Here is a 24,896-nt window from a genome sequence, read left to right as displayed (position 1 = left end):
CCAGGGGGGAACGAGTTGGATAATACTCTGTAGTCATCTGCTGATTGATGTAGCACTCTGCACAGCATATTTAATCCCAGCCAAACTCAGAAATAGGCACTTTAACATCCTTTGATGTATTTTCAATTTCTATTCTCACATGCAAGCCCCAGTCATGATGTTCCTCCATATCCACATTTACGCATTTCATTCCTATTTGAGTTAAATTATTTGTAGAACTGAAAAGCATGGGTACACTTGATAGCTTCTTATCTACAGCATGTGCACTTGTGCCTGCACTAGTTCAGGGATGTTGTATTAGGATGGGACGTATGTCAGTGACCAATACTGTCCTCCATCTTTCCATCTTGCTATTGTTTAGGTCCACCAGCAGCATTCAGTGTGTTGGGAGCAGACAGCATGACCTTGTCACACAAATCGATGAGTGGTGGTATAAACTCCCTTCATCTTGGAGATTATATGGGTTAATTAATGATTATTATGTTACAATCCTCTTGTTGTAGTTGACCGTGTATATCGAGACTTCGTTCATTGTTAAATGCAAAGGTGTGGTACTAACTGATGGAGACGCATTAAGAACTGGTAAAATTTAATTTATTTCCTTTATCACGCTGCACAAACATAAACACACTGTTATTCAAACTGTGTGCCACTACTATTAAACACAGAGATAAATCCTTCGCTACGCAACCGCCTTTGGCTCATGCAGCCTACACCTTCCACAGCTTCTCAACTACTGCCTCTGTTTGCGATTCCTTGCGCCACTGCGCATTGTCGCCCTCCAAAGAACAACCACTTACAGATACTACACACCAGTACCCTCACAGTGGGACAGACAATAACAGTTCCATGTTCTGCTGCAGCAAGTGGGCTATGCACGCTACAGGATCCCACGTGGTCACTATAGGTTCAGACATGGTGAAGGTTGTTGCTGCTGCAGCTACAGAGATCAGTACAGATCTCAACAAGATGGTGGCTGAGGTTGCTGCAGGTCTGGATGCTGCAGAAATTGACATGTGGGCATTCATCCCTGCAGGCTTGGACATTTCAAAGGCTACTGCTGAACAAAGAGGAGGGAGCAGCATTACATATGGACCAAGATTCACAAACAACCAATAATAATAGTAATAATGCTAACTACAGACAGACAAAGATGTGATAAGGGATACTTACTTTTCTGTTTCTTTCTGTTCTGCAGGACTGTGCCAGATCATGACTGCCGTTGATGCTTCATGGTTCTTCTTCTTCTTCTTCTTCTTCCGCTGCTGCTGTTGTTGCTGCTGTCACCAGCTACTGTCATCCTATTGGCTGAAGCCTAACACATGACTTAATTCAGGGTTCCTATTGGTTTCCACCCTCTTTTTCTGGACCTCCCTCTTGGACTACGTCATGGGAGGGCCGACGGTGCACTCTGGTGGCGGTATTGTGAACTAGGTCAATTAGTCTCCAACTCTCAAGGTGAACACCTATGGTTCATTGTGGAATAGGGTGAAGTTGATGTGGGGTGTTATGCAATTTCAAAATAGGTAGGCAGTTCCAGCACAAGTATCTATCTGCATGAGTACTGAAATGCATACTCACACCATCCCACTGCATTGCCATTATTTGTCGAAAAGTAATGACCACATCCTCGTCCATTATCTTTTCTTTCCACTCATTGTGAAGGAGGCTATGGATACAGTCCTCAGCTGAGTGCTTGCATGTAGTACACATATTAAATACACCCCTGCTGATCACCAGCATTTCCTCAACTGTACCCGTGGATGCCTGCACTGGAGTAGGTGAACGTTTTGCCTCTTGCACTTTGGAAGCCTGATTGACTGACATTTTATGGAATGATCTACATTTACAGCATGCACATTTATCAGTATGAGTTGCAAAGTGTAACTGAGTCCATATTCATTATTTCCTGAAGCGTATTTGTCTTCATAAAATATCAGTAGGTCCGTTGGACTTTGGACCTCATGGTGAACACTGGATGGAGCTACTGTCTATGACAATTCAAATTGTTTAAATAAACAGTGCATGCAAAATAAAGACTTACACTGTCCTATCTGGCAGCCCAGCAGAGACTGAGTTCTTTTCCTGCCAATTTCCTGATGGGGAAGGGGAGTGGGGCAATGTATACGAAATAAAGACTTATGTCCATCCTATCTGGCAGCCCAGCACAGACTGAGTCTTTTTCCACCAACTTCCAGATGGGTAGGGGAGGGAATGGGGGTAGTGGAGGGAGTTAGGTTAGTGGAGGTAGCCCAGTTGATCTATTTTCCCATCAAACTTTGAGTTTCCTGCCATGACATCTCTGTGATGTTGCCACATCTAAGGCCGCCATCTTGGATCCGCCATCTTGAATAAATTTGACAACAATGCAATGTGGGGCTGTAAATACTTTTTTCCGACTACTAGCAGGTTCAAGTCCATGGAGGGTGCATTAATTACGAAGTGATGAAAGGGTTTACACAGGATAGATTAGTGTGTAGAGCTGCATCAGACTAGGCTTTGAACTGAACACCAGCACAAGAACAACAACAACAACAACAACAATAATAATCTTTAATGTATGTGGAAACGTTGATAGATAATTTACACTGTATTTTGTTCACTTTCTAATAATAAAATGCTTAAAATTTAAAGTAATTATACGCAGACTGCAGTGAAGAATGAAAACCTGTGCCTGGGTTTCAGGCAGGATTCCCCATTGCGTCCTATGCTGAGGTACAATTCCAATACAGCTGGAGAGTCTGTGCAGTGCTGTTCAATTTCAGAGGGAATACGAAGTGGGCTGATGCGTGAATGGGAAGCTGGATTGAGGAGGGAGGTGTGGTAGGATAGTCCATCCCGTCATACAAAGCCACAGCAGCAGGGTTGCAAAGCAGTTGCATCAGCCAAGAAAGCAGGAGACACAGGTTCGAATCCAGGCCTTGGCAGAAATGTTCATTTGTTGCTTCATACATGTCTGAGACTTGAAAAGGTGTCTGGAACTGTAAAGTTTCATTTGGCTAAATTACACAGAAAATTTGTGAATCACATTGTTTCATTTATGGGGAGCACACATTTCTTCAGCATAGGAAGTATAAAGCTGAATTGGTAATAAGGGTGTTTCGCCTGCTTCAAAGTAAATCTTCTAGAAAAGATGAGACTTGGAATCTCAATTTGTAGCAAAGACATGCACAAAATCTTTGTGACTCTGTTGAAACGGCAAACGAAAATGGATGCGATAAGTGTTGCCGATGGTAAGCTGAGAACAGAGAAACCACTTTGATGGCCGTTATGTTTGTTCAGCGAACGTAAAGGGCATCAATAAAAATAACTAGATTAATTGGATGTATCCTGATCTGCTTAATGCCCTATCCCACATGCAGGGGAGATACCTGTTCCTATATTTACCTGTTATGAGAGTTGTCTGAAGAATAAGATAAATTAGTTGTTGAGGTGCAGACTACATCTGAGAAAAATGACAATGTGTTAGGTGGATCTTCATGAATCCTAACAACTGTAGCCATGCCCAGTCATTCGTATAATGAGTAGAATTCTTTTGGATGCAGCCCATACAACATGCCAGTCCTGCAGGGCACATGAGATTTCGGGCATTAGGTCAGCTTATATGTTTCTCCTCAGCCATGATCGACTGTTTGTATAATGCCTAAAACATATTCCGATACAAACCGCACAGCATGGTGGTACTGCAGAGCAGTCAAGATCTCAGGCATTAGCAAAGTCATATGTCTTTTATTCTGCAAGCAGGTCGAGTGTTCAGCTGCTCCTATAACGCCTGAAACTCATTGTGCTACTACCTGCACACCATATTAGTCCTACAGGCAGCCAAAATGTCGAGTGTTATCACAATGATCGGCACTCACAAGGCGAACTTACAGATGGGACCTCTTCTGTTTTCTTCACACTTACAGAATTTGAAGGTCAGTGCCAGGATATCAGTTTCCTAAAGGTGTATGGCGTGGTTCTAAAAAAATAGACTCGAAAAAATCGCCTTTGATGACTGGAAGATTTCTGATCACTGTTTAATAAAAAGGATTGGAAATTTATTAACAACACAGTTGTCAGCTGCGTAGTGTTAAGCTACTTGGTTGAGATATTGCTAATATGAACCTTTGTTTGATTTTACTTCCATTCGATTTTATCAACAAATGGAACTGTATGTAACAGACACTGAATCATAATTTTCTAATAAACGCCAACGGCAAGGTCCTTGGTTCATGGGGGTCTTCTGTTGTATAAAGGTGATTTTCTTGAGTCCTTTTACTTAGAATTGTGTCATACCTATTTAGGAAACTGATGTGCACACAATAACGTTCAGATACTCTAAGTATGAAGAGAATTGTAGACAGCCAGTTGATAAGTTTGTAATGTTTCAAACTTACTTTCACTTGTAGCTTCATTACAGTTAGGACACAAGTGCTACTGGTTCCAGAATTATTCGTCATAGATTATATTTTCAGTAGTACACAGTAGTATTTTGACATCTACATATGCTCTCAGTGGTGTTGGGATTCCCTTTTTTTTTGTCCTTGAGAAAATTTCATTGAACATAATTTTTTAAGACAACTAACTTTCCAGTATTCGTTCTTTGTATTATTGATCCTTCAGACCACGTTACTGAAGATGTGTTGTTCTGTGTTAAAGCAAAATGTAGCCGTTTTATTATATTGGCATCCGGTTTGTCTAATGCCAAAGCGAGAATGTTACTAGGTAAATGATTTCTTCCCTGACTGAACATCATGAATAAATGAGTAAGAAAGAGAACCTGGTGGAAATTGTCACAATAGTTATTGCATTACTCTCATTTCAAATATTTAAGATACCTTTTAAATTTCATTAATATTAATGTTAGTACTATTTACATTATATATTTAGCCATCGCATTTTTTTAAAATTATTTTCGGATGACACGTGTTCCCCATGCGATCTCAGCTGCCCCGCAGCACCACACTTTCTCGCAGGTAGTATAAGTGTGTGTTCCGGACGTTAAATGAGCGGCTAGCCACGGCTGAGCAGAGAGCTGCTAGCCAGCGTAAAAGATAGACAGCGGGGATTGCAAGTCGTAAATGCTGGGCGTGCCACATCCTGCCATTCTCTGCTTCACAATGGGCAGTTTCAGCATGGGGCACCAGAGAGCTTTTGACTGCACCTTTCTCTTTCCCTTTTTTGCGTCGTCTGTTTTCCACATGTTCCTATGATGTGTTAAACAGCGTGCCATTGCATAATGTGGTTTAGTTGTTTATTGCCTGTTTTCCTTCTGCCAATGCCTTTTGTATGTGGAGGTGTTCTTCTGTTGTATATTTTTGGTGTATAGCCTGTTTCTGGGCCTTGCTATATTTGCAACTGTGCCTGTTAGGCGACAGTTGGTTGGTTATTAAGTGATCAGAAAATGTGCTATTAGAGCTGTTACTTTTCTGGGCTCTAAGGTGTTTCTGCCTATTTGTCCTGACAAGAGTTGTATGTAAGCTCATACACAGTCGAGTCACATTAATGTGGCCACCTCCTACGTTCGACGTCAACGTGCAACGTCCACTCACAAACGGCAGGCGACAGCACTTGCAGTGCAGGGTATATAAAGCGTCTCGGGAAGGGGGGACTCAATACCGCCTTGAAACTCTCAAGGAAATACGAGGCGTGTTTTTTTAAGTAAGTACCGTTTTGAAATTTAAAAAAAAGACGTGCTAAGATACCTCAATAATTTTATTTTTACATGAAAGCCTGTACCTTAATGAACTTTTCTACATAATTTCTGTCAATATTGAGACACTTGTCATAACGTTGTACCAGTTTTTGAATACCCTCCTCATAGAAGTCTGCCGCCTGACTTGTTGACCACTGCATCACCACTGTTTTGACTTCGTCATCGTCTTGAAGACGCTGATCGCCCAGGTGTTTCTTCAAGTGCAGGAACAGATGGTAGTCACTGGGCGCAAGATCAGGGCTGTACGGAGGATGATCCAGAGTTTCCCATCGAAAAGATGTGATGAGATCTTTGGTCTGATTCTCCACATGCGGACGGGCATTGTCTTGCAGCAAAACGATGCCCTTGCTCAACTTGCCACGTCTTTTGTCCTGAATTGAATGGTGCAGATTGTACAATGTCTTACAGTAAGCTGCTGCATTAATTGTCTCATTACGAGGCAGAAATTCCATAAGCAATACTCCTTTTCTGTCCTAGAAAGCTGTGCACATGATTTTCTGGGCAGAAGTTGTTTGTTTAAACTTCACTTTTCTGGGATAATCTGAATGCCGCCATTCCATGGACTGTTGCTTTGATTCTGGTGTGACATAGGTTACCCATAAAAATTTGGCTTAAGAAATCATCACCGTCGTTGTGGTACCGCTCAAGGAAAGGCAATGCACTGTCTAAACGTTTGGTTTTGTGCACATCCGTCAACATTTTCGGTACCCAACGTGCGCACAATTTTCGGTAATTCAAGTGCTCGGTCATAATGCCATACAAAACACTACGAGAAACATTAGGAAAGTCATCCCGCAAGGAGGAAATCGTAAAGCGTCTGTATTCTCTCACCTTATTGTCCACTTCCTGCACCAAACTTTCATTAACGACTGAAGGACGCCCACTCCATTGTTCATCATGCACATTTGTGCGGCCATCTCTAAATGCTCTCACCCACTTTCTTAACATTGCGTCATTCGTAATGTTTTCTCTGTAAACGGCACAGATCTCCCGATGAATATCTATCGCTTTTAGGCCTTTAGCACTAAGAAATCTTACAACAGCCCGTACTTCAGAGTCGGCGGGACTCACGATTATCGGAGGCATCTTAAACACTCAGTACACAACGTAAACAAGAAAGAATCAGACTGTAATGGCGTCAGGGCGTAGACAACAAATGTAGGTACCCAGTGCGCATGCGCAGAACGCCGACCGCAGCGCTGCGGCCGCGGTGTGGCAAAACGGTGCTTATGTAAGAAACACGCCTGGTATTCAAAAAACACGCCACACGACTATACAGGAACTCGAGACACTCGAACAATCCTTTCATCCTTGCTCTGGGAAGCTACGATCACAACCATAAGTGGAAGTATAAGCGGCCAAAGACACTAGCTAGGGCATAGCCACCGATGACAAGTTAACATACACCAACAAGCGACAAACGTCGGCAAGCCCCTGCATATCAGCGACGTTGACTGGAAATTACCAGGTGCTATTAGAGCCGACCAACAGGCCACAGTAGGGAAACCGACGAGCTCGCCCACTGACGCACAAACAAATCACCAACGTCACCCTACACTGTGAATCCGGTATATGACCTATCGGACACAAAACGATGACAGACCTAACTGTTGCAGGTTGCTGACGCTGATCGAGAGCTCAAATCCGGCACCCAGTGGCAGCCGCCGAGCAACAGCAATGCACAACGTCAAAGCTATCGACATGCATGATACCCACTACTAACAAAACCGACCCTAGCACGACCTATCGCAGGCAGCGAGACATCCGCTTCTGCTCTTACCACCCGACCCAACTATCGCAGAGGTTTTTTTCCCTTGGCTCTCGCCTTCCACTTTTCTTCCTCTGCCCTTCAAACCGCTACCCTTCGTTCGACTTCGACCCAGTCTGTCTCCAGATGAGCGCGTATTACTTGTTAACCTTAACCAGACGTACGCAAACATCGCAGCACCCACATGCTGCGACAACTCACTCTAGTGGAAACTAATCTCATGCAGAGATGGCAGTAGACCTTTTGAGATGGTCATTATGCCGGTGTGGGCGTGGAGGGGCTCCACCTCTAAAAAAATTTTTTAAAAAAGGTGGGGGAGCACTCAAACAACAGTGCAGTTCAAAAATAGCTCTGAGCACTATGGGACTTAACTTCTGAGGTAATCACTCCCCTAGAACTTAGAACTACTTAAACCTAACTAACCTAAGGACATCACACACATCCATGCCCGAGGCAGGATTCGAACCTGCGACCGTAGCGGTCGCGCGGTTCCAGACTGTAGCGCCTAGAACCGCTCGGCCATCCCGGCCAGCAACAGTGCAGGCATCGTCATAATGAGGAAACAGAGCGGTTTATCTCACGTCCAAAACGGCATGTTTTCAGCTCAAGGGTGAAAGTATTTACGTAGCGGCTGAGTGTTTAAAATATGCATTTGCCACCATGCACCTTCTCTATGCCCATCTGATGTTACCTGAATGGCACCGTTCAACAACGTCGGATTGGAAGAGGAGGTGACCTCTCGTGCAGACCTCACAACTAGTGACTTCTGTCTGTGCGGTTGTGTAGAAGACCGCATTTTCTTTCCCCCTACGCTTGACACTCTTGGAAGCCTGCGACATGGCATTCTTGAAACTGTGAAATCGACAACGAGATACCAGCTGCTTCGTGTTTGGCAGTAAATGAGCCACCGTTCTCATATTTGTCGTGAAACATTTGGTGCCCACATTGAATGCACAAAAATTTTAATTTTTCTCTGTCCAGGAACGTTGGAACTGTGTTTCTATCTTTTGTAGTTTGGAAGCAATAAATGTTTGAAATATGTTCCTTCTTTTTGAATAGCCCTGTAGCATTCTCCAAGCTACAGAGGCAGTCAGGTGCGACTGATTAATAATTCTGGACTGTGCCTGGTAAGTTACAGGTTATCTACAATGAAGAACAGTCCGAACGATGCTATACAAATATTCAGTGAGATCTTGATAAGATATGAGTGTGGTTCGAAGACTGGAAACTTGCCTTAAATTTTCAGAAGTGAATAACTGTGCATTTCATAAAGCGAAAAAAAAAACATCACAGCTAACATCTGTTAACTCATTCAAATACCTTGGTGTAAAAGTTAGCAATGACATGAAATTGAATGGCCGTGTAGGCTCAGTGGGTGGTAAGTTTTAGTCTATTGCTAGAATATTGTCTTTCATCGAGCTGGTGTGCCTATTGTTTAGATTACGCTGCAGAAGTTTTGCTTGGAAGTCCTTCCTTCCATACAGCCTTGATCTCTCCCCATATGATTTCCATGTTTTTGGAGTCCTGAAGAAATACATTTGTAGCTGTCGGACTGCGTTGGACGAAGAGATGTATGCCTGGGTACAATCATCATCACTTAGGCAGCTGCAAACATTTTTCCACGAAGGCATTTACAGTCTTGTCTGACGCTGGGATAAATATGTTGATAGTCATGCAGATTATTTTTGAAATAATGAACAGCTGATTAATTTTTTCCCACCTGTCTCGTCTTCATTTGACTGCCCTTATAGTACAACTCGCTACGTATTGCTCCCACAGCGATAGCAAAGGTAAGACCAGACTGATTACAGAACATACAGAGCCGTTAAAGAAATCATTATACCTGCACTCCGTACGTGAATGGAAAGAGAAAAGTAACTGGTACAATGGACGTATCCTCTGCCACCCACTTAAGGGCGACAATTATTGAACCATATGAAGAAAAAAGGAAATTAGTTACAAACTACGGCGTGCACACACTTTATTCACCATTCAAACGTCACTACAGATATTCGGATTTAGGTTATGACATGTTCGATATGCCTCCCATTATTAGCGATGATGTGGCGCAGACGAATAGCGAAATTCTGCATGACCTGCTGAAGTGTCGGAAGGTTGATGCTGACGATGACCTCTTGAATAGCTGTTTTCAGCTCAGCAGCTGTTTTGCGGTTATTGCTGTACATCTTGTCTTTAGTATAACCCCACAAAAAGGAGTCCCACCGAGCAACGTGACGCAGTGGTTAGACACTGGACTCGCATTCGGGAGGACGACGGTTCAATCCCGCGTCCGGCCATCCTGAATTAGGTTTTCCGTGATTTCCCTAAATCGCTCCAGACAAATGCCGGGATGGTTCCTTTCAAAGGGCACGGCCGACTTCCTTCCCCGTCCTTCCCTAATCCGATGAGACCGATGACCTCGCTGTCTGGTCTCCTTCCCCAAACCAACCACCAACCAAAGCAGTCCCATGTGTTCAGATCCGGAGAATACGATGGCCAATCGAGGCCCATGCCAGTGGCCTCTGAGTACCGCAGAACCAGAATGTGCTCCCCAAAGTGCTCCTCCATGACACCAAACACTCTCCTGCTTCGATGGGGTCCAGCTCCGATTTGCATGAACCACATATTGTCGAAATCAGGTTCACTTTGCATAAGGCAGATGAAATCGTCTTCCAAAACCTACATATACAGTTCGGTAGTCACTTTGTCATCAAGGAATATCGCAGTAATTATTCTGTGACTGGACATTGGACACCGCATAGTCATCCGTTGAGGGTGAAGAGACTTCTTCATAGCGAAATACAGATTTTCAGTCCCCCAAACGTGCCAATTTTGCTTACTGACAAACTCATCCAAATGAAAGTGGGCTTCGTCACTAAACCAAACCATACAACGCACACTTATTCCCATCATGCCCCACAGCCAACAGTACAGTGTGAACGTACTAACGCGAACTGTACAGAAGTTATGACCGTTTTATTTCACATAGTTTAGTAATTGGCACTCTCTATCAGTGATTTGCAGAGTATGGATGAGATGTACAGGGTCTAAATCAGCTACATATTTACGAGGATCACTCCAAAAGAAATGCACACTATTTTTTAAACACATCTTTTATTCTACACGTTTGAAAGTTTTACATTGTGTAGATACATCCTTTAGGAACTATATTTTCATTTCTCCACATAATTTCCATCCCTCTCAAGTGCATTATGCCATCTTGGAACCAGCGCCTGTAACCCGCACAGTAAAATTCTGGACCAACTTCTTGGAGCCACTGTTTGGCAGCGTGCACAAGGGCGTCATCGTCTTCAAACCTTATTCCACAAAGAGAGTCTTTCAGTTTCCCAAAGATAGGATAGTCGCATGGAGGCAGGTCAGGACTGTAAGGCGGGTGGTTCAGTGTTGTCCATCCGAGTTTTGTGATAGCTTCTATGGTTTTTTGACTGACATGTGGCAGTGCATTGTCGTGCAACGGGAAAAAATAGTGCTTTTGCCGATGTGGTCGAACACGACTCAGTCCAGCTTGAAGTTTCTTCAGTGTCGTCACATATGCATCAGAATTTATAGTGGTTCCACTTGGCATGATGTCCACAAGCAAGAGTCCTTCAGAATCGAAAAACACTGTAGCCATAACTTTTCCAGCAGAAGGTGTGGTTTTGAATTTTTTTTCTTGGGTAAATTTGCATGATGCCACTCCATTGATTGCCTCTTCGTCTCTGGTGAAAAATATTAGAGCCATGTTTCATCACCTGTCACAATTGTTCCAAGAAATTCATCTCTACCATTCTCGTACTGTTCCAAAAGTTCGCTGCATACCGTTTTTCTTGTTTCTTTGTGAGCCACTGTCAACATCCTGAGAACCCACCTGGCACAAACCTTTTTAAACGCCAACACTTTCAGTATTCTGCAAATACTTCCTTCCCCTATCCCAACGTAGCGTGAGAATTCGTTCACTGTGATGCGTCTGTCAGCAGTCACCAATTCGTTAACTCTCTGCACACTGTCTGGAGTGATTGCAGTACGAGGCCTGCCTGCGAGGACAATCCTCAATATTGCCGTGCCCGCTTTCATCACGTATCCTGCTTGCCCACCGATAACTGTACTGCGATCGACAGCAGCATCTCCGTACACCTTTTTCAACCTCTTGTGGATGTTTCCCACTGTCACAACACAGGAATTCTATGACAGCACGTTGCTTCTGACGAACAAGTGTAGCAGCCATCTTGAAGACATGCTTTGACGGCGCCACTCACGGGAACAGGTTGAACTAAGTTTGAAAACAAGCGGTAAGGGTGTATCTACACACTGTAAAACTTTCACACATGCAGAATGAAAACTGTATTTTTACAAGAATAGTGTGCATTTCTTTTGGAGTGACCCTCGTAAATCTTCTATTCACCCAGCTATTATGTGTACACAGAATAAGTAAAATTTCGCTATTTGCTAACATGTCCTGGCGTTGCACTTTTAATGACGAGTAGTGTGCCATACTTTTAAATTTACCGATTTACGAAATACTAGTAACTGAATCAGACGACTTAGCATATCACTTGGTAAATGAATCGACTTCATTTTCTTGCGGTACGATGGACGTGGATGAATTATGGGCAAATTTTAAACACATTGTAAATCACGCATTGGACAAGTATGTGCCGAAAAAGTGGGTTACGGACGGAAAAGACCCACCGCGGATTAACAGGGCAATTCGGAGAATGCTCAGGAAGCAAAGGCAGTTGCACTCGCGGTACAAGAAAGATCGGGAGAATGAGGACAGGCAAAAGTTAGTAGAGATTCGTGCTGCTGTAAAAAGAGCGATGCGCGAAGCATTCAACCACTACCACCGTCATACCTTAGCAAAAGATCTTGCTGAAAAACCAAGGAATTTCTGGTCTTACGTAAAATCGGTAAGCGGGTCCAAGGCTTCCATCCAGTCACACACTGATCAGTCTGGCCTAGAAACGGAAGACAGCAAAACGAAAGCTGAAATTTTAAATTTATCATTTGAGAAATCTTTCGTACAAACATACCGCCGTTTGAGTCTCGTACAGATTCCCATATGGAGGACATAGTGATAAACATACCTGGGGTTGTGAAGCACCTGAATGGGTTAAAAATAAATAAATCGCCAGGTCCTGATGGGATTCCCATTCGGTTTTACAGCGAGTACTCTACTGTATTGGCTCCTTACTTAGAATCTCCTGCCCAACGTAAAGTCCCGAGCGACTGGAAAAGTGACGCCTGTATATAAGAAGGGTAGAAGGACGGATCCTCAAAATTACAGACCAATATCCTTAACATCGGTTTGTTGCAGGATTCTCGAACATAGTGTCTGTTCGAATATAATGAATTTGTTTGAGATAGAGAAGTTGCTGTCTATGCATCAGCATGGCTTTAGAAAGCATCGCTCCTGCGAAACATAACTCGCCCTTTTTTCACATGATATCTTGCGAACCATGGATGAAGGGTATCAGACGGATGCCATATTCCTTGACTACCGGAAAGCGTTTGACTCGGTGCCCCACTGCAGACTGCTAACTAAAGTACGAGCGTATAGAATTGATTCCCAAGTATGTGATTGGCTCGAAGACTTCTTAAGTAATAGAACCCATTACGTTGTCTTCGATGGTGAGTATTCATTGGAGGTGAGGGTATCATCTGGAGTGCCCCAGGAAAGTGTGGTAGGTCCGCCGGCCGCGGTGGCCGAGCGGTTCTAGGCGCTTCAGTCCGGTACCGCGCGACTGCTACGGTCCAGGTTCGAATCCTGCCTCGAGCATGGATGTGTTCCTTAGGTTAATTACGTTTAAGTAGTTCTGAGTTCTAGGGGACTGAAGACCTCAGCTGTTAAGTCCCATAGTGCTCAGAGCCATTTGAACATTTTTTTTTTTTTTTGTGGTAGGTCCGCTGTTGTTCTCTGTCTACATAAATGATGTTTGCTGATGATGCTGTGGTGTACGGGAAGGTGTCGTCGTTGAGTGACTGTAGGAGGATACAAGATGACTTGGACAGGATTTGTGATTGGTGTAAAGAATGGCAGCTAACTCTAAATATAGATAAATGTAAATTAATGCAGATGAATAGGAAAAAGAATCCTGTACTGTTTGAATACTCCATTAGTAGTATAGCGCTTGACACAGTCACGTCGATTAAATATTTGGGCGTAACATTGCAGAGCGATATGAAGTGGGACAAGCATGTAATGGCAGTTGTGGGGAAGGCGGATAGTCGTCTTCGGTTCATTGGTAGAATTTTGGGAAGATGTGGTTCATCTGTAAAGTAGACCGCTTATAAAACACTAATATTCTTGAGTACTGCTCTAGCGTTTGGGATCTCTATCAGGTCGGATTGAGGGAGGACATCGAAGCAATTCAGAGGCGGGCTGCTAGATTTGTTACTGGTAGGTTTGATCATCACGCGAGTGTTACGGAAATGCTTCAGGAACTCGGGTGGGAGTCTCTAGAGGATAGGAGGCGTTCTTTTCGTGAATCGCTACTGAGGAAATTTAGAGAGCATTTGAGGCTGACTGCAGTACGATTTTACTGCCGCCAACTTACATTTCGCGGAAAGACCACAAAGATAAAATAAGAGAGATTAGGGCTCGTACAGAGGCATACAGGCAGTCATTTTTCCCTCGTTCTGTTTGGGAGAGAAGATGTTAGTTGTTGTACGAGGTACCCTCCGCCACGCACCGTATGATGGATTGCGGAGTATGTATGTAGATGTAGATGTAGAAATAAACAAGCGACAGATCAGAGAGGCGTGTGAGTGTTTATTGGAGGGTTGAGCTGCGCCAGCAGGAAGCCGGCCAGCAGAGTTGCCAGCGAGCTGGCTCGTCGCCGGTGGCTGGCCGACCGAGGCTCGGAGTACCTGTGCATCGTATAGTCGATCCAGTCGCGGTAGAAGCCGACGAACATGTGGATGTTCCATACAGCCGGCGAGCCGCAGTACCAATGCGTGCAGTTCTCGTAGAGGGAGCCCACGACGAGTCCGAACTGGATGAACTGTCCTTCGCAGAAGATCGGGCCACCGGAGTCGCCCGTACAGGCGGACTTGGTCTTCACGTCGAAGGTGCAGAGGCCATTATCCTGTGGGCACGGGGTCAGTCCCATTCATTTACCAACACACAAAAGGGTCAACCGTATCAGGGTGACCCTGCGACCCTGAAAGACTGCCAAAGTTACCTGCAGTTCTTCCTAAGCAGATTTATGTAACTTTATAATTTTTTGAGTAGGTTTATAAAAAAAAAGACGTTTCTAGCAATTGTAGACTTAGAGAAAGCTTTTGACAATGTTGACTGGAATACTCTTTCAAATTCAGAATGTGTCAGGGGTAAAATACAGGGAGCGAAAGGCTATTTACAATTTGTACAGAAACCAGATGGCAGTTATAAGAGTCGAGGGACATGAAAGGGAAGCAATGGTTGGGAAGGGAGTGAGACATGGTTGTAGCCTATCCCCAATGTTATTCAATCTGTATATTGAGCAAGCAGTGAAGGAAACAAAAGAAAAATTCGGAGTAGGAATTAAAATCCATGGAAAAGGAATAAAAACTTTGAGTTTCGCCGATGACATTATAATTCTGTCAGAGACAGCAAAGGACTTGGAAGAGTAGTTGAACGGAATGGATAGTGTCTTGAAGGGAGGATATAACAAGAACATCAACAAAGCGAAACGAGGATAATCAAATGTAGTCGAATTCAAAAAAATGGTTCAAATGGCTCTGAGCACTATGGGACTTAAAACTTTCTGAACGTATTAGTATGGAGTGTAGCCATGTATGGAAGTGAAACATGGACGATAAATAGTAGAAGAAAATAGAAGGTTTCGAAATGTGGTGCTACTGAAGAATGCTGAAGATTAGATGGGTAGATCACATAACTAATGACGGGGTATTGAATAGGATTGGGGAGAACAGAAGTTTGTGGCACAACTTGACTAGAAGAAGGGATCGGTTGGTAGGACATGTTCTGAGACATCAAGGGATCACCAATTTAGTATTGGAGGACAGCGTGGAGGGTAAAAATCGTAGAGGGAGACTAAGAGATGACTACACCAAGCAGATTCAGAAGGATGTAGGTTGCAGTAGGTGCTGCGAGATGAAGAAGCTTGCTCAGGATAGAGTAGCATGCAGAGCTGCATCAAACCAGTCTCAGGACTGAAGACCACAACAACAACAACAATCAAAATAAAGTATTGATGATAAATGTTACTAATTGAAACACACTGCCAGAAAAAAGATGCAACACCATCAAGGACTGTGCCTGGTGGAACCAGGGTATTTGTTGTTGTGGTCTTCAGTCCTGAGACTGGTTTGATGCAGCTCTCCATGCTACCCTATCCTGTGCAAGCTCATTCATCCTCCAGTACTTACTGCATCCTACATCCTTCTGAATCTGCTTAGTGTATTCATCTCTTGGTCTCCCTCTACGATTTTTACCCTCCACGCTTCCCTCCAACACTAAATTGGTGATCCTATGATGCCTCAGAACATGTTCTACCAACCGATCCCTTCTTCAAGCTGTGCCACAAACTCCTCTTCTCCCCATTTCTATTCAATACCTCCTCATTAGTTATGTGATCTACCCATCTAATCTTCAGCATTCTTCTGTAGCACCACATTTCGAAAGCTTCTATTCTCTTCTTGTCCAAACTATTTATTGTCCATGTTTCACTTCCATACATGGCTACACTCCATACAAATGCTTTCAGAAATGACTTCTTGACATTTAAATCTAAACTCAATGTTAACAAATTTCTCTTCTTCAGAAACGCTTTCCTTGCCATTGCCAGTCTACATTTTATATCCTCTCTACTTCGACCATCATCAGTTATTTTGCTCCCCAAATAGCAAATTCCTTTACTAGTTTAAGTGTCTCATTTCCTAATCTAATTCCCTCAGCATCACCCGATTTAATTAGACTACATTCCATTATCCTCGTTTTGCTTTTGTTGATGTTCATCTTATATCCTCCTTTCAAGGCACTGTCCATTCCATTCAACTGCTCTTGCAAGTCCTTTGCTGTCTCTCACACTGTCTGAAACTTTATAATTTTTTCAGTAGGTTTATCAAAATAAAGTACTGATGAAAAATATTACTAAATGAAACACACTGCTGGAAAAAAATGCAACACCATCAAGGACTGTGCCTAGTGGAACCAGGGTATAACATGTATATGTTGAGGGGTTGTAGTGTTAGTGGTTCATTTGTCACAGTCATCGGCGCTCGGGAGCCTCAGTGTATCCTCACAATATTGACATTGTAGACAGTTACTGTGCTGAGTATAGAGGTGGACATAATACAATGAAGGCTTTCACGACCAAATGTTTTAGCTGCCGAGAATTCTTCTGGGTTGTATGGCCGCGGTCCATGAAACTCTTCTATCCCTGAAGTTTCGTTCAAAGCTACGTTGGACATCTTCGGAGGTGCTCCTGGTTGTTGTGAGTCTTGCCGATTGACGAGTCGGATGTCGAAGAAAAGCCTGAATACCGTGGAAAGTAGGCGTGGTATGGATTTCACGTGATATCAGAGATAGACCTTTTTAAAGATAAAATATAACCATCGATCATAGTACGTCAAAGATAAAAACTTCTAATCGATTCTGTAGCGACACTGTCCATATATCGCTGAGTTTCATAGCTTCTTCCTTTCTGTTAAAATTACCCAGTGTTTATATATTTCGATGGCTACTCTATATAGCCGCGGATAATAATTCGTCATAGCACATAAAACTTCAGTTTCCGAAAATTTCACTACGTGATCACCCAACTGAAGAGGATGTTCCGCCACGGCTGACTTGTCTGTTTTCCCTAGTCGGCAAAGACTTTTATGTTTCTTCAACCGTGTATTCACACTTCTCTTTGTAGTTTCAACGTAGATCCTGCCACATGTACACGGAATCTTGTATATACCACTTGCAGACAGAGGGGGACGTTTATCCTTAACGGAACGAAGTGCTTGGCCTATTTTCTTAGTTGGTCTGAAAATCGGTCGAACGTTATGTTTCCTGAAAATCTTGCCGATTTGATCTGTTACTTTTTTAATGAAGGGTAGAGAAACCGTGTTCTTCCATCGCTGCGTCCTTTCGTTATCCTTAGGCCTCCTGTTATTCGGCCGCAAAACTCTATTTATTTCCTTACTAGAGTACCCATTCTTCTCAAAAGCCTGCATCTGATGTTTTAACTCGGCGTCCAGGTATTCCGGCACACAAATCCTTTTAGCTGTGTATATTAGACTTTTAATTACACCTCTTCTATGTTGTCGATGATGATTGGAATCCTTATGCAACTATCTGTCGGTATGTGTACCCTTCCGAAAGACATTATGTTTCAAGCTGCCATCAGTCTGTCTCATAACGGAAGGATATTGCATTGTCTTTCTCAATTTCCATGGTAAACTGGATTTTAGGATTTATACTATTTAAATAACAAAAGAATTCCTCAAGGCCTTTTTGCCATGTGACCAAACCACAAATGTATCATCCACGTGTCGATACCATCGACATGGTGTCTTATTCGCTTTTTGCAGAGCTAATTGTTCGAATTTTTCCATGTAAAAACTGTCTATCGTACGACTCAGTGGGTTACCCATGGCCACACCATCAAACTGCTCATAAAACTCGTCTTCCCACTGGAACTGACTAGAGGTAAGACAGTGTCTGAAAAGAGCAGTCAAATCTGCTTGGAAAACATCCGCTATGTAAACCACAACTTCGTTAAGCGGAATCATAGTAAATAAAGACACTATGTCAAAACTGACAGGAATATCCTCAGGAGCCAAAGCTATTCCCTCCAGTTCCTCAATGAAATGACATGAGTCTCTTACATAAGAATCAGTTCTGCCAATATGTGGTTGTAAAAAAGTTGCCATACTTGCAATATTCACGTTAAGGTGCAACTGTGCGCTACCAATGAGCACATGCTCCTGTTGAACAGCTTCGTCCGTTTGTATGGGCTCACTATATGGCTCTGTGGGAAGCTGGATGGACGTTTAGAAGGATTCCTGCAGATGCTGGGCACAACTAGTGTGTCACTACTTTCGGCAGTGGTCTGTGGAAAATTCTCACACCTACAGGTCATGCTCTGGACGTCTGTAAGATTGATGCATTGTGCAAGTAGCACCGAGCATCTCCCAGGGATGAAATCTGAGCACGTGCTGCACCTGCTGTGTCATCAGGAATAGTGAGATAAGGGGGATCCTACGCCAATTGTAATTTATTCAAGATGGCGGACCCTCCTCCCACCCCTGTGGTAACTTTGCACTGGTGACACCATGGGTTTCCGTCCGTCCCTGGTAGCTGAGCGCGACAAAATGTAAATCCTAAGGGCCCGGGTTTGATTCCCGGCTGGGCCGGAGATTTTCTCCGCTCAGGGACTGGGTGTTGTGTTATCTTAATCACCATCATTTCATCCCCATCGACGCGCAAGTCGCCGAAGTGGCGTCAAATCGAAAGACTTGCACCCGGCAAACAGTCTACCCAATGGGAGCCCCTAGTCACAAGACATTTTCATTAACATTTACCATGGGTTTCCATCTCCCCACATCCCCCTCCCCCACCCATTCATCATTTCCCCTCCCCCTCATTCCTACGCCACTCCTTCCTCCCCCTTCTTCCGCCAATACAGGAAAAAAATTGGCAGTAAAAATCATTCAGTCTGTCCTGAGCTATTGGTGTGGAAGCACTTATGGTAGTTAATTTTCTTTATTTTGGCTGATATCCTACAGGAAATTGGGTGGGAAATGCTTGCAATGTGTTCAATTGACGAGATGCTGACGTTGAACAGAGAGGACTTTAATAACTGTATTCCCTGTAAACATTCAACTGAGGATTGTGTCCATAGTGCCCTATATGAGCTTTGTAAAAGGAAGATAATCGAGGAGCGTAAGGGAAAGAATACTTTCAGCAAATAATGGTGATGTAGTAGTGCGATGGGCTGAAGATGCTTTTCACAACTCACGCAGATAGTTGCTTGTGCAAGAATTGTCTAACTTTTTTGAAATGGCCAGTCAATATACCTAAGAGACTAAAGTGTGGTCTTCAACAACCCCAGCCTTACTGACCACGTTCACAGTACTACCACCAGAGAGTGCTTAAATTTGTGATGGGAACCAATGGAAACACTGTATCCAGTCATGTGATTGTGGAGTGAGGGATATAAAGCGAAAACGGTAGCCTGCCTATCTCAGTCAGCGGAAGGACCATGAAGCATCAACAGCAACAGCCAGGTTTGTCCAGCGCCTCCCAGTAGAATAGGAAGAAGCAAAAGAGTAAGAACTCCTTACATGTAATGGTTCCTCCTCTTTCTTGTTCAAGCATATCTAGACCTGCAGCAGCAGCAATGGCCTTCAGCTTGTCAGGATCCAAACCCGCAACAGCATCCTCCAAAGTCTTGGGACTTGCAGCAGGGGTGGTGACCTTGAGCATTTGGGACACTGTAATGAATCTGCTCAGCATGTTGGGGGCAGGACAAGGAGCTGCCATTCTCCATATCACTCATCGATGAAGACACTCAGCATGTCCCTGACATGCAGAAGTCCACTGGCTATTTCAGACAGCATGGTGCAAGTCAGTATGGGCTCCAAATGCGCACCACCCTTTGAATCATACAATACCCTACATCAGTACTCAGAAGACTATGGAGTATAACGAACCTCTGTTTGCCCTCGACATTTACAGTGCTGGCCTGATGCTATCTGTTACGTCTGCCACAGACGGCCCCTGCCAGGCAGACTACACTCAAGACACCCTTGTGTACCATAGAACATACACAAGCACTTGCAGGCGCAACCAAGAGGAAAACAATTCTTCAAAATAAATAGAACTTTCTAGAGACTAATGCGAACCTTTTTCTGCAGAGGTCGCCTGACAGACACAGGGAAAGTCGGAGTACTCCGCCGACCTCCGCTGGCTTTATAAGGCCAGCACAGCAGCAGTACAGGCAGTTCCTCGACGAGCTAGGACCAGCTCCGACGGACCTCACCGATGCTCTTGATGAATAGTCGTCTAGATGTTATTTGTTTTCTTTGTGTGTATATAGTGATTGTTCGAGAAGTGTAGTTCAGTTTCAGTAAACGGCATTATACTAAGTGTTCTACAATACTGAGTATTCTTCACCATCTGTCTCATTAATGTGTGTGATGATGCAGCGCTCAGAGTGAAGTCTGGAGACCGATCCACTTATTTACAGCAAACCATTGCAGCGAACTTATTTGGATTAAGGATGGTGAAATTTTATGCGTTAGAAAGAATGGAGCGATGTCTACTATGTATTCACGCTGTGTACAGTGACGTTGTGAACCATCTCCACATGTGTAGTGTGTGTGTAGATGATCTGCAACTGTGCTTTAGTTCTTGTATCAAGGCAGTGCCAAAGTGAACTCCAATAGCTACGGAGTCGATTCACGATAAAGCTGCAGATAGAATACCCGAGTTTTCAGACGCTCCAATCAGTTTGAAATAAATCCAAGCAGAATTTCGTGCATTGCAAAAAAGAATTATTCGTGGAATGCTGTGAAAAATGAATCAGTGGATGTTTTTGTTAATGTCGTCCATCCTACAGCGCCAAAGAAACTGGTATAGGCAGGGGTATTCAAATACAGAGGTATGTAAACGGGCAGAGCATGGTCGGGATCGCCTATATACGACAACAAGCGTCTGGCAGTTGTTAGATCGGTTACCGCTGCTACAATGGAAGGTCATCAAGATTTAAGTGAGTTTGAACGTGGTGTTACAGTCGGCGTACAAGCAATGGGACACAGCATCTCCGAGGTAGTGATGAAGTTGGGATTTTCCTGTACTGCCATTTCACGACTGTACCGTGAATATCAGCAATCCGGTAAAATATCAAATGTCCGACATCGCTATGGCTAGAAATAGATCCTGCAAATACTGGACCAATGACGACTGAAGACACTCGTTCACCGTCACAGAAGTACAATTCTTTTGCAAATTGCCTCAACTTTCAGTGCTGGGCCACCAACAAGTATCAGTGTGGGAACCATTCAACGAAACACCATCGATATTGGCTTTCGGAGCCAAAAGCCCACTTGTGCACGACACAAAGCTTTACACCTCGCCAAGGCCCATCAACACTGACATTGGACTGTTGATGACAGGAAAGGTGTTGCCTGGTCGGATGGGTCTCGTTTCAAAATGTATCGAGCGGATGGATGTGTATGGGTATGGAGACAACCTCATGAATAGACGGACCCTGCATGTAAGCAGGGGGCTGTTCAAGCTAGTGGAGGCTCTGTAATGGTGTGAGGCGTGTGCAGTTGGAGTGATATGGGTCCCCTGATACGTCTAGATGCGACTCTCACAGGTGACACGTATTGTAAGCATCCTCTCTGATCACCAGCATCCACTCATGTCCATTGTGCATTCCGACTAACTTGGGCAATTCCAGCAGGACAACGCGACACCCCACACGTCCATAATTGCTACAGAGTAGCTCCAGGAACACTCTTCTGAGTTTAAACATTTTCACTGGGCACCAAACTTCCCAGACATAAACATTATTGAGCATATCTGGGATGCCTTGCAGCGTGCTGTTCAGAAGGGATCTGCACCCCCACATATTCTTACGAATTTATGGACAGGCCTGCAGCATTCACAGTGACAGTTCCCTCTAGCATTACTTCAGACATTAGTCAAGTCCATACCATGTCATGTTGTGGCACTTCTGCATCCTCGCTTAGGCCTTACACGATATTAGGCAGGTGTACCAGTTTCTTTGGCTTTTCTGTCTCTCTCTCTCTCTCTCTCTCTCTCTCTCTATATATATATATATAATGATTATGATTGCAAGTGTTTTCCTTCTATAGAAGCACAACGCACTGCAACACCTGATGTAGTCAGTATCATGGCAGGATGGGGGAAGCATCCTTGTCACAGGGACTTTGTTGTATGCGATGGGTCCAGTGATTGTGTGGAAGACCAGAAGAAGAAGAGTGGGATGCTCCTTCCTGATAATATGTGAGCGGTGACTGTGGGCGCATTCAATTGCAAAAAGACAAATGTTCTCATGTCATTGCTAACACACCCAGAAGGCGTCCACTTTGAACATGTATGTGTGTTCTCAAAAACGCTGTTTCATCCCAAATACCAACTATTGCAGCAGATATTACAAGGTGTCGATGGTGTGATATACGTGACGTTCACTGAAAGCAGTGATATCCCTCCGCCAGAAAATTAAACAGCAGAAGACAAGTATCCTACAAATTTCAACGCTACCGAGATTGTAACACTCACCTGTGAGGTCATCTACTAGTTTACGAAAAAAGGATCCATTAATCAGTTGAGATTCGGATGCAGTCCCGTATACTTTGACTTTAAAAGAACTATCGTCAGTATTACGTGCGAATTACTTTCCATCGATTGATTTAAATATTGGAGAATGGAGTATTGCGCTGATTGTGCTGGAGACATACAACAGCATCCCCAATAGCACAAAAACTAACAAACTGCATCTGGAAATTAATGATAAAAAAGAAATTGTGGAAATAGAACCCAGTGCATATGATACTGAAGATTTAAACGATATTCTGGAGCAATCTGGAAAAGCGATTGAGCTACATTCAAACACCAATACACTTAAATCCGGCATAATGATTGACTTTAACGAGAAAGACACAACTGGATGACTAGCATAAACTCCCCGTCAGTACGACCTGTGTCAAGTGTAACATTGCAATGAACTCCTATCTCAACGATTGATTTAGTCATCAGTTTATGGATTCTTCCCGTCAGCTGGATCGGAGTATAAGATTTTCGAGACTCTCACCAATGCTGTATACCTCCCAGCCACAGTTCCGACATTGGATTTTCTGGAGCTGCGTATTGTGGACTTGAGTAATCAACTTCTTAACTTTGGTGGTGAAGATATCATTGTGCGACTGCATCTAAGACCGAATGAGCATAAGGTACAAAACTACCACACACAAACTACGGCATTGCAGTTCATAGTAGGACCATAAGGTGACAACACATGCGAACTGTGAGTTTCTGAAATCATTGGTCCTGAAACCCTGCAATGATGTCTCTCAGTATATAGTCCCTGTAGAATATGATGAGCGAATTATATGCCAAGAATACAGCAGTATAATGATCAGTAAGAGGGCAAATTATTCCACTGCACTTGACAATTGCAGGCTAACTGATGCCAGAGTCTACTTGAATTCAGAATCCTATTTTTATGACACTTCATTGCTAAAGTTAGATGAAAATGTATACAGTCTAGCGTTTGACATATATGCGAAGTTCTGTGCTTTTTATAATGAGTGTGCTGAAGAGGAAGGTTGTAAGGAGGTCTTCTCAGTCCATGAAATTTCAATGAGCCAGCACCAATCCTTGTAACAGATGGCATAAAACAGAATGAAGTAGTTCAATCAAGACTGATAGATATACAAATTGAATTTGAATCTTCAGAGAAGTTCCCAGAGCACACTGCAGCATATGCTCTAGTTCTACTTGACCATGTGTTTAACTATTGTCTACACAATAGTGTTGTGCAGCGAGCCATATAAATGAACAGGTATTGTGTTATGCCATACTCAGAGTATTGCAGAATGGCTTCTCAGACTGTGATCATTATTGCAGATGTTCAAGGTTTCTATGATAATGAGAACAGATGGTTTGTATTTAAAGATATTGCATTCACAACATTCACAGAAGGTGCTGACATAAAAGAGATGTTCTCAGCAAGCATAGCATCACCGAAGCCTTTCATGGATGTGAAGTGTGCTAAAACATGGAGGAATGCAAAATGGTTAACATGTGCTTCCCATGGAATTCCCTAGGACAATGCTGGTACACACTATAAAGATATGGTGACATCGTTTCAATTACTTAACTACACAGATACCATCATCTACATCAAAGGATGTGTGGAATCCACAAGTATGCAGCTATGAAAGACCTGGAATTCCACGAGTGACCTGCTCTCCATTGATTCAAGAAGAAGAAGAAATGGCAAAATAGTGTCTGTCTATTTACCAAAATGTAAAATTACTTTAAAATTGGACGAGGAATAAATGGACTGTTACCTTACATTCTGTGTACCTTTTTTTTTACTGATTCCACCCTACTCACACTTTGATAGCTATATATTATGCAACTCTGTCCAGATACTGTGCCTCTAATCCTTCTCAAGCACATGTGGTATAATTTTAGACATATGTGCTAATGTCTCTGGAAGTGGACACAGTCACATGCTGCCTGATCCCACAACCTAATGTGTGCTGCATGATAGGGGAAATCTCATACAGCCAGTACATTTTGTTATTGTTGTTGTGGTCTTCAGTCCAAAGATTGGTTTGATGCAGCTCTTCATGCTACTCTATCCTGTGCAGTGCTGCAAACTATATCCTTCTGAATCTGCTTAGTGTATTCATCTCTTGGTCTCCCTCTACGATTTTTACCCTCCTCGTTTTCCT

General features: G+C 43.4%; 1 protein-coding gene across 1 annotated transcript in view; it reads right to left on the bottom strand.

Moving 5' to 3' along the window:
- Positions 1-14,215: 14,215 nt before the first annotated feature.
- LOC124550675 (serine protease ami-like) overlaps positions 14,216-24,896 on the bottom strand; it is a 115,426-nt gene continuing 104,745 nt past the window's right edge. Inside the window, exon 4 of the mRNA XM_047125399.1 lies at positions 14,216-14,551. Within this exon, the coding sequence (XP_046981355.1) occupies positions 14,216-14,551 (336 nt within the window). The remainder of the gene's footprint in view (positions 14,552-24,896) is intronic.

This window comes from Schistocerca americana, chromosome 9 (genome assembly GCF_021461395.2).
Source record: "Schistocerca americana isolate TAMUIC-IGC-003095 chromosome 9, iqSchAmer2.1, whole genome shotgun sequence".
Taxonomy (NCBI): domain Eukaryota; kingdom Metazoa; phylum Arthropoda; class Insecta; order Orthoptera; family Acrididae; genus Schistocerca; species Schistocerca americana.
Note: the sequence above shows the minus strand (reverse complement) of the source record. Positions and strands in the feature narration are given on the sequence as shown.